This window comes from Vicia villosa, unplaced genomic scaffold (assembly GCF_029867415.1).
Source record: "Vicia villosa cultivar HV-30 ecotype Madison, WI unplaced genomic scaffold, Vvil1.0 ctg.004003F_1_1, whole genome shotgun sequence".
NCBI lineage: Eukaryota > Viridiplantae > Streptophyta > Magnoliopsida > Fabales > Fabaceae > Vicia > Vicia villosa.
The window spans coordinates 178,443-189,732 of record NW_026706357.1 but is presented as its reverse complement, the minus strand read 5'-3'; the positions used below and the strand labels follow the sequence as shown (position 1 = coordinate 189,732).

General features: G+C 30.9%; 2 protein-coding genes across 2 annotated transcripts; both read right to left on the bottom strand.

Moving 5' to 3' along the window:
* Nucleotides 1–2,702: 2,702 nt before the first annotated feature.
* LOC131641735 (E3 ubiquitin-protein ligase RHA2B-like) lies at nucleotides 2,703–3,179 on the bottom strand. Its single transcript, XM_058912037.1, has one exon. It carries the CDS (start codon nucleotides 3,177–3,179, stop codon nucleotides 2,703–2,705), a length of 477 nt encoding a protein of 158 aa, XP_058768020.1.
* Nucleotides 3,180–6,365: 3,186 nt separating this feature from the next.
* LOC131641732 (uncharacterized) lies at nucleotides 6,366–10,520 on the bottom strand. The gene is made up of 5 exons (XM_058912035.1): nucleotides 10,189–10,520; nucleotides 9,111–10,004; nucleotides 7,914–8,105; nucleotides 7,392–7,543; nucleotides 6,366–7,280 (listed from the first exon to the last, which is right to left on the bottom strand). Exons 2-5 carry the CDS (start codon nucleotides 9,973–9,975, stop codon nucleotides 6,561–6,563), a joined length of 1,929 nt encoding a protein of 642 aa, XP_058768018.1. The 5' UTR covers nucleotides 9,976–10,004; nucleotides 10,189–10,520; the 3' UTR covers nucleotides 6,366–6,560.
* Nucleotides 10,521–11,290: the final 770 nt, after the last annotated feature.

The following is an 11,290-nucleotide window of genomic DNA, read 5'->3' as shown; positions in this document are numbered from 1 at the left end:
CTGAAGTTTTAAAATATAAATTAAATTTAAAATCTCTCTCTTATTTATTGAAGTTTTAAAATCTCTCTTCTATATTTAAGTTTTCAAATATAAATTAAATTTATTATTTCATTATTTTTTTTCTTATTTATCCTCTTAAGAATAAACTCTTGTTTTTTATTAATCCTCTTAATAATACTCCTTATTTTAAAGTTTTAATTTATCACATTCTATTCTTATTTATCTTCCAACTAAAATTTAGAAAATAAAAAAAAAATCTCTATCTTCTATTTTTAAGATTTAACATATAAATGAAATTTCATAAAAAAATTTAAATACATCCTAATTAAATCCATGCAAGGCACATTTTTTTCCTAGAATATATATATATATATATATATATATATATATATATATATATATATATATATATATATATATATATATATATATATATATATATATATATATATATATAGTATATTGATGGATAAAAATAGATTTTTGTTAAAATAATAGAGATATAATTGAAAAAAAATAATAACAAGCTAAAAGTTACAAACTCAAAAAAAAAAAAAACTACTTCAAATAATTTTAAAAAAATTATAAATTAATTTAAAAAATTACAAGTTAAAAATTAAACAGAATTTTTTCAAGTTGAAAAACTAAAAATTAAAAATTAAAAACTCTTTTTAATCTTATCAAAGAGATTAAAGAGACTCTAATGTTTGCTTTCAAACAAATAAAAATCATAATTTTAATTCATTAATACCATCAATTTAAAATACATAACATTACCCTACACTGACAATCTAGAGGCAGTGGGCTTAAAATGTTTACATTCACACAATATATAGGATAATAGATTCTAATAATAATATTGATATTGTTATGAAAAACGATGTCAAGAACAAAGCATAGGAGGAATTAGGGAAGATAAGAAGAACAAGGAAGAAGAGGAACACAAGATTAGTTATAAGTGTTATTCTTTTACTTTCTCTTAAAACAAGATTACAAATTTACAAGAATAACAAATAACCTCTCTCACCCCAAATTAGGATTTGCAGCTTAGCAATGATGAGAGACTAGTATGCTATTTATAATAAAACCTAACATACTAACTAATGGGCTTTTTCCACAAGGCCCATTACACAAGCCAACTTAATAAACAAGCTAACTTAACAAATTAGGATTTAAACACTAAAACCTAATTTAACATGCTAACGATCCTAGCATCTTCGACACAAGCATGTGAACAACCTTCGACTTCATGCTTAATCCTGTCGAACCAAGAAGCTACCCTTCGACCATACTAGAGTTCGATCCAATATCTCACAAATCTCCACCTTGGATCTAACTCTACAACATCAAGGGAACAAACTAGCTTTCTTCATGCAACTTTATCAATTGCATACAATGGAAAAACTTGTAACTCGGCAATGTCTTCTCCGTTGCCGTCAATTCTACATTCATGGCTGCCTCTCCCTTCAATGCTTCCAAGCAACCCTGCTGAACCAGTAGGGCTTTCATCTTCAAGCGCCACAGACCGAAATCATTCACTCCGGTGAACTTTTCAATCTCATACTTTGTTGAAGGCATCTTCTCCACGCTCACCGCACCAATTTGTTGTGAAAAACGATGTCAAGAACAAAGTATAAAACAAGGGATGAATAAAGGACAAGGAAGAAGAGGAACACAAGATTGGTTATAACTGCTATTCTTTTACTTTCTCTTAAAACAAGATTACAAATTTACAAGAATAACAAATAACCTCTCTCACCCCAAATTAGGATTTGCAGCTTAGCAATGATGAGAGACTAGTATGCTATTTATAATAAAACCTAACATACTAACTAATGGGCTTTTTCCACAAGGCTCATTACACAAGTCAACTTAATAAACAAGCTAACTTAACAAATTAGGATTTAAACACTAAAACCTAATTTAACATGCTAACGATCCTAGCATCTTCGACACAAGCATGTAAACAACCTTCGACTTCATGCTTAATCCTGTCGAACCAAGAAGCTACCCTTCGACCATACTAGAGTTCGATCCAATATCTCACAGATATTTATCAGTTGAATTATAATTTTTAAGTTATTCGAAATATTCTTCCAATACTATTTTTTAAGTGAAGTTTATTAACAAAAGAATGGTCTAAAATCTTATAGAAGGTCAACTGGAAAAAATGGATATAATATACAGCTCATTGTTATGATCTTGCATGTGTGTGACCCTAGGTGGTGGGCACAAGCCACATTAAATACAAAGTTGCTCATACCCCTAAGATTGTTTCAACAAATAAATTGAGAAGTCACTGTTTCATGCATGATATTCTTAACTGCTTCACCTACATTTTATCAGTCTATTAAGGAGCTTCTCCATAAAATCTCCATATCCATTTACTACACCTAGTAGTAGCTGGACCAAACCACCTCTTACTCAATCTTTTTGTTTTTTCACACCAATGTTATCTACATTTTTCAATATCTTCAATGCCGACACCAAAACTTTGAGGGATGATATTTTAACACAAAAATTTGATATTGTATAAGAATTTGGTATAAAATATTACATCTAATATAAGAAAGTTGATTTAATTGAAAAAGAGAGACAAAAAAAAACAATAAAAATCTAACTATTTTCTAACAGCAAAATTTAGAATCTTACATTGTAAGAACAAGAACAAGAACAAAGTTAAGATAATTATGAATAAATAATCATAGATATCTATACCAAATATCACCACTACCTCTTAATGAAGATAACAAACCCAAAAACTGATCATCAATCCCATCAAACTCCACCTGATTTTGAAGCAAACAATACTTAGAAGAAACATCATCTGACAAAACCTTGTACCTACAAAGTGGACAAGTAGCACAATATTGGTCTTGCAAGAACCACTCATCCAAACAATCCTTATGAAAGGTGTGTTCGCAATTCAAGTTTCTCACAGTGTCTCCTTCCTTGAACTCTGATAAACAAACCCTGCAATCTATATGGTCTGTTGTAGCCTTCTTCAGTCTTCTTGTTGGGTTCTTCTCTTCGATGAAACTGAGGTATTGGGTTGTGGTGATTGGGTTTTTTGTAGACTTGAGGTAACAAATGATGAGGATGAGTTCTATTAGCATGTATGTGAATAGGACTATTGTTTTGACATATAGCTGGTATAAGAGCTCAGAGAGAATTGTCATTGTTTGTTGCTGCTATTGGATGTACTATTACTTTTTCTTCCTTTATATACAAAAAGAATGAATGCAGATTGGTCAAGTGCATTTCACCTTTTGGGGAAGGGAGTTGTTATTTTCACTTTTATTTGTATGTACTTGTAGTTGTGAAAATATGTGGTTTCATTTTTATTTATTTTTTGAAGACAACTTTGGGTAAGTTAGTTACCGTAATTTAACCAGAACAAATATATAATTTTAACAGAGACAAATTGAATCATACACCTTGCAGATTTTCAAATACGGCTTTGCAGTAGATTTTCATATTAATTAAGATTAGGGGTGTCAAAACGACAGTAAATTTTTATATTATTTAAATTAGAGGTGTCAAAACGGTTTGGTCCGGTGGACATGTACATTTTATCCGCACAATTTAGTAAGGATTAAGACTTGTATCTTCTCCGTCCTCATTTTTCTTTTGTAGGTTTTCGTAAGTTGAGAAACTGAAAAATGAGTTTCATTATTTATACAATCAAATACTGAATTTGAATATCAAATGCAACCTGTAGTGCAACTTAAATATAAATGTTGAATTTGAATTGCAACTTACAAACTTTAAATTTTATTATTATATTAAATCAGTGTTTTAAAAACGAAACCTAGCATCAAACTGGTGAGGATACTGAATCATTGGTTTATTGGTCGAACCATTGGGTCGAACTGCATGACTAAAACGAATTAAATCGGATAACTCAGTTGAATAAACAGGTCGTTATAACAAAACTATATAGATATAAAACATGTCGATCCGGATGATTCAGTTTCTACAAAATATAAAATATAACTAGCACTTATATTTTTTGAAAATATCATATCATAAATAAATTCACAACACAAGTTCATAATTTAAATTAATCCTTTAAAATATAATTAATTAAGCCTTAACATATAATTAATTAATTAATCTTAAATTTTAATAATAATAATAATAATTAAAATTAATATAACTAGCACTTATATTTTTTGAAAATATCATATCATAAATAAATTCATAACACAAGTTCATAATTTAAATTAATCCTTTAAAATATAATTAATTAAGCCTTAACATATAATTAATTAACTTAAGGATTAAATATTAATATAAAATATAATTAATTAATTAATCTTAAATTTTAATAATAATAATAATTAAAATTAATCTTTTTTTTAATAAATTAGGCTATATTCTCCACACAACTGCGATGCGATCTGGTTAAATTCAAAAAAAAAAACAAAACCTCAGCCATCTCATCTGAGTACTCTAAGCTATAATTAAAATTAACTTTAAAAACATGATTTATATATATATATATATATATATATATATATATATATATATATATATATATATATATATATATATATATATATATATATATATATATATATAGAGAGAGAGAGAGAGGAAGCATATCAAGTGAGAGCATTTTTAAATGAGAAATAAAAGAAAGAAATATCAACCATTGGATTCATCAAGAGAAAGAAATTAATAGCCTCATTAATGTATTAACATTCTCTCTCTTGATGAATCCAATGGTTGATATTTCTTCCTCTCATCTCTCATTTAAAAATGCTCTCACTTGATATATATATATATATATATATATATATATATATATATATATATATATATATATATATATATATATATATATATATATATATATATATATATATATATATATATATATATATATATATTGAGAAATAAAAGAAAGAAATATCAACCATTGGATTAATCAAGAGAAAGAAATTAATAGCCTCATTAATGTATTAACATTCTCTCTCTTGATGAATCCAATGGTTGATATTTCTTCCTCTCATCTCTCATTTAAAAATGCTCTCACTTGATATGATATATATATATATATATATATATATATATATATATATATATATATATATATATATATATATATATATATATATATATATATATATATATATATATATATATATATATATATATATATATATGAGGAGGGTTATGTTGACTCCAAGAGTAAGTTATAATAACTTACTCCACATCTTGACCATTAATTCTTTTCAATCTAATAGTTAAAAATAATAAGAAATAGTTTTCTCTTTCCACATTTAATGACTTATTATTTTTAACCATTAGATTGAAAACAATAAATGGTTAAGATGTGGAGTAAGCTATAATAACTTACTCTTGGAGTAAATATAACCCTTATATATATATATATATATATATATATATATATATATATATATATATACTAAAATAAAATAATTAATTTAAATTTTATCATTCTCATATTTAAAAAAAATATTTAATGAATTTAAATATGAGATTTTCAAATCAACCAATCTAGATTGATAAATAAATTATTAAAGTAAAAGATATAAATAAAATAAAAAGCAATTGCACATTGGTAACTCGTTAAATTTATTATTAATAAAACTAAAACTACCGTTCTTTGTGAAGCAACGGTTGGTAAGTTGGTCTTTTCCTCTTTTCTTTTTTTTTTTTAAATCCCCGTGTATAAGGATTTTCCAGTGCGATGTATGATCTTCATCATCATGATTTATAAAACATGTGACATGTATTTATTGTTTATTTAATTTTATGCACCTAAAACTATAGTAATGGACCTTCCATTTCTTTTTAGGAAATGGAGTGGATCTCTACTGCATCATCATCCCCTTACAATGATTAAAAATATGAGCTTATCAACCTCATACGAAGATTTGCTGACATAGCAACGCGATTTAAATAACATTTACGTGCCTCAAACTGATATTTTTCTTTGATTTTTGTCTCTTCAAGACCCTATATAGCCAGGAACCCAACCATTACCAATGTTAGTAGCACTTAGCAAAGGTGATTTGCAAATCGGTTGCCTCTTTCGCTGTAGACATGAGTGTGACTTTTAACAAAAACACATTTAATTTGAGGAAAGAAATTAAGTATGAAGCAGTTTCATTTTTAGTCTCTCTTGAATTTGGGCAACGGTTTTAGCTGGTTTTGGCAACGGTTTTTTTGTAAAAACCATTGTCTAAAGGCAGGGAGGAATTAAAAATGAAAACTAAGTTGTAATATTTATAGGAACCAAAAACTTATTTAACTCTATTACTTTTTATAAGGTAATATATAATCTTCCTGGTGTTATGTGAATTCAACATCATCAATGTCAAATATCTTGCAAATTTTCATGGCAAAAGTACATTATCTATCATATATTTACAAAGTTCGGAATGTTTTGGTCAAGGAAAACCTATCACTCAAGTCAAGTAGCTCTTAGTTGGTGAAGTTCTTTTACTTGCGTAGATTTGGTCTCAACCCATGCAACGGTACCAAGAACCCTGAAAATAACCATTGGGAAAAAACACTGAACAATAGCCCTACTGCATAATGCTTCTGCCCATTGCTGCCAGTTTTGCTGCAACTTGCTCGTCGGATAATGGTAAATAATAGATCCGAGGAGTTGCTCTGGTTTTCCGAAAGACATCATCAATTGTAACAATGGGTTTGTCAACTTTCTTTGGGAGAGGTGGTCGCGACGGAATCAGTTCTCTAGCATCTGGCGAGAGATTTGATGATGGTGGTGGCAGTGGAAGCCATTCTCTAGTTGGTGACAGTGGAAGCCATTCTCTAGGTGGTGGCGGGAGCTCTGACAAAGGTGGTGGTAGCGGAAGCTTTTCTCTAGCTGCTGATGGGAGCATTGACAAAGATGGTGGCGGAGGAAGCTGTTCTCTAGCCGCTGGCGGGAGCTTTGTCAAAGATGGTGGCGGCGGAAACCGTTCTCTAGCCGCTGGCGGGAGCATTGGCAAAGATGGTAGCGGAGGAAACCGTTCTCTAGCCGCTGGCGGGAGCATTGACAAAGATGGTGGCGGCGGAAACCGTTCTCTAGCCGCTGGCGGGAGCCTTGACATCAGTTGCTGAGTATGTGGAAGAGCTATTGAATCATTGTTGACAAAGTCAACAGGGGGAGGAGGTTCTAGCTTCATTTTCACATCCTCGGGCTCAACATACTCAGCAACTAAAAGGTGTCCAACATTTGGAGGCCATTGAAGATTATAAACAGCATTTCGGGTCTCAACGGCTTCTTCAACAGTTGTGTACTACATCACGTCATTAGAAGACTACTTAGAAGTATGTATCATTAATTACAGCAACAGCCCAAGGGAACCTTACTAGTATAGAAAAACAGAGATAAAAGAACTAAGCCTTACACTGACGTAGCAATGGGTTTTTATTTCATCCATCCAAAAACTGGTGAATTTCCCAGTTTTACCCAAAAGTCCTTGCACTGCATTTAAGGTAAAAGGTCGGAGGAAACCATCGATTCTGAGGGAATTAGTTGGGGGCCATTGTGATGGTGGAACTAACATGATAAAAAGCAACACTATTAGACATGAAGCAACAGATACAAAAAACACAAAACATAAGGAGTAAGAATAACATAAAACATTCAGCAATTTGCCAGCAAATATGAACAATTATTGACAGTCAAATAATGAATTTTTATTTATGTTACAAAAAAAAAAAAAAAAATAGATCAACTACTTTTATTAGTGTACTATTAGACAAGTAACAGATTAGATTTAAATGGTTTGAGGAACTGTCTATGTTTTCCAATTTTTCTAATTTAGAGCTACGAGACAGAAATTAAAATTTGATACTTATTCATTCAAGACCACAAGATAATCAATTCTTTATAGTTTACACCCCAAGCAGAATAAATGTTGACTTACCAATGCGTTCTTTGGGCGCATCATCAATTGCCGGGGAATCAGACCAGGAGAAATTGCCCTTCAATGAAATTGGCTCACCCATTGGTGCAGTAGCCGGTCTGACAGTTGACCTTTGCATATTTGAACCTTTAACTGGTTCAGAGTTCCACCTTTGTCGTTTTGCAGGATTGTTATTCTCAACTGATGCTTGATCTGAGGCACAATTCTCCAAATTAAGAGGGAGGAGAAAAACATAAATGTGCTCATTATTAAAAACAAATACATTGCATGGCAGAAACGCGGAAAAAATTACATATTTATTTTTTTGTTTCTCCAAAGGATCACCCATAAGAAGAAAGGCCACGTCAAAGGAATTGCAAATGGAATACAGCAAGCTAATGGATACAAATAAGCATCTGAAACTATAAATACTGTTATAAACTATAACATCTGAAATTACAAGTATCTGAAACCATCAACACAATTGTCATAATGAAGTAGTAGGCAACTAAGGTGCAGATAAAATGAACTCTTGATACTTCACATCTCTTTTCACTTGCCACTAAAACTGTGAGAGTAAAAATTGAGACATGGTGAAATTTTCTCGCAAGAGATCTTTTGATCCATGGTTTGGATAAGATATAATTTATATTAGAGCATTATTGTGCCATTTCAGTCATATAGCGAGCGAGATAAAGCTTACTTGCACGGAGAAAGAAGGATAGAGTTCCCCAAACCAGAGAAAAATTGTTTGTATTTTATTGAAAGTTGCATACACAGAATTTGGTATTTATATGAATACCATCTCTCTAACTACTTCTACCTGAGTAAATTCAGTTAGTTACAATTAACTCTGGTTTGTTATGTTGACACTGATTAGTTCAGGACAGGTGAAAACAGATTTTGCAATCAGTTATTCAGTTAGTTAGTTAGTTAGTTAAATAACTCTAGTAAGTTGTTGGCTGATGTTGAAAACTCTTTTGGGTAAAAATAATATAAAGTAAAGCCTTAGGTCTAGAATCTACGGATCAATTTCTAGTTTCCACATGAAACCAAACTCCCACGCTACAAATGATATATATCACAATTCAACATGATTAGAAAATACACAATGTATATTCAGACAGCCAAAGATGTAATACAAAATACACAACACTGAAATCAAATATGCCATGTGAAAAATGAAATCAAGAATAAAAATATGTATATGAAGCATACCTGGAAATTTGTGTTTCTTGACAAGGGAAACAGAAGAAATATCATTATTATGGTAGGCACCACCTTCTGAAGATAGACCATCTCTTACCACAACAGTATCATGCTCCTTCACATTTGTTATTTCAACACTCTCCCCTTTCTCTCCAAGTTCATTATTAAACTTAGAATCAAATTGCTTGCTCTCCGGCATATCCTCATCCATGGACTCATCATCAGAATTGCCATCCAAGTTCAACTTTTCTGGATAGCCAACATCTTCATTGCTATTGGTCATGTTCAGGTTTGGTCCTCTGTTGATACTGCTATTTCCCTCAACAGATACCTTTTTCTCGTCTGGCTCTTCAACATTCATCAAATGTGATTCATCATAAACAGACACATCAATTCTGGAAGATGGTTCTTCCACCATCTTTGACCTAACAATTTCTTGTTCTAATTTGTCACCATTAGCAATTACAGTATTCTTTTGATTACAAGAAACAGAATCAGATTTTACTTGTGACCCTAAACTAAGGATGACCTCAGATACCTGATTTTCAGGAAGCAAAGAGTTGGGTGTAAGATGCTCACATTGAGGCTTTAAGTCGCACTCCAGCTGGGGCTTTGAATCGTCATTCTCCTGCTTGGTTACAGAATCTTGACCATGGCCATTCCGTGGCTCTGCTATTGCAATACTATCATCGTCAACCGGCTCGATAACACCATACTGCTTGTCACTCTTTACAACTGGAACCATTTCTTCATTTTCTGTTTCAATTGGGTGAACTACAGCACTGTTACCCTTTTCATCTGTTTCAACAGTTTCAGAACTTTTCTTTACAACAGTGTCAACTACAGCATCAACTATGGTCTCAGTTGAAGACATTATATCCAAATTAACTCAAGCACTCTAATCTGAAATCAGTAATAAAATTAACACATGAGATTCTCAGCAACATATCGATAATCGATGCATTAACCATAAGAACACGTAACCATTCACGAGAAACAATGTTGAAATCTACAAACAGAGATACTCAAATTCAAGAAATGAGATAGCAAGATTGAAAGAGAATCATGGTATTAGAGTATTACTCACAGTGGAAGTAACAAGTTATGGTTGCGAAGGTACGATCGATGAGAAATGCGAAACCCTAACCTGAGAAGAGAAAATGAAGCATTAGAAGAAGAAAGAAACCAAGATATGATATTCTCACTCTGAAAAGCGAATGATTTATTATTTAAAGGAAACTGAGAAATAAGGAATGATGATGAAAAATTAATAGCGGATATTATATTTTTGGCGTCGTTTGGTAACGGTTTGTTGTGCATCATGATCATCGTTTTTAAATATGGGAATGTGAGAGAGTGGCCTTCTGGTGGGGATTATGAGGCGGGTCTCCTTTCAGCAATGCTAGTGTGTACCCCTGACTCCCTCCCTATCTTGTTTTGTTTGTTATAGTTAATATTTATTGATTGTGATACCCAAAATACCCTAGTACGTTGCTTTAAGTCCTACCGTGGTTTTTAAAATCTCATTGTAAATTTCATGTATTCTTGATGTAATATTATATTTAAACAAATCATATGCATTTGGATCTAATAATAAAAACATTAACAAATTCACATGATGGTACTATAAATAAACATACAAGTTTTAGAATTGTTAAATAAGTTTATTTAAAGTATAAAATTAATTTTATACTTTATGAAATATTTTTTTTAAAGAAGATGTGTTTCATTATTTTATAAAATTCAATAAGTTTAGTGAGAGTTTTGTTTTGTTTAACTTATCTACTTCTAACTCATATTGTCCAACTGGTTCATTGTATATTGTTACAAATTCCTTAGAGACCGGTGATTTAGGATCGATTTTGATTCAAAATCACCCCTCCAAATCGTTTTTGTTTCTCTATTAGTTAAATAAGTGGTTTTCAAATATATTTAGTGTTTTTTATTGTGATTTCGTCATTTTACTGTGTCGTTGTTTGTTTTGATTTTCCGTATTTGTGCGGTGTATTTTGTTTTTCTGTCGTTGTGCGTAGTGTTCATTTGTTTCAGGTTGAAAGATGAGTTTCGATCCAGTGCAGATCATATCTATAACTTTGGTGCCATTAACGCTACATATCTGGAGGCATGAATATTTCAGACATTTCAATATGGTCATAGTTATATTCGTAGGCATATGCAATTTGTCTTTT

Coding starts and splice junctions, on each gene's coding strand:
- LOC131641732 (XM_058912035.1), bottom strand. CDS start 9,975: ATGTCTTCAACTGAGACCATAGTTGATGCTGTAGTTGACACTGTTGTA. Junction 8,106..9,110: donor CAAGAAACACAAATTTCCAG/GTATGCTTCATA, acceptor ATTGTGCCTCAG/ATCAAGCATCAGTTGAGAAT. Junction 7,281..7,391: donor AAACCCATTGCTACGTCAGT/GTAAGGCTTAGT, acceptor GACGTGATGTAG/TACACAACTGTTGAAGAAGC.
- LOC131641735 (XM_058912037.1), bottom strand. CDS start 3,179: ATGACAATTCTCTCTGAGCTCTTATACCAGCTATATGTCAAAACAATA.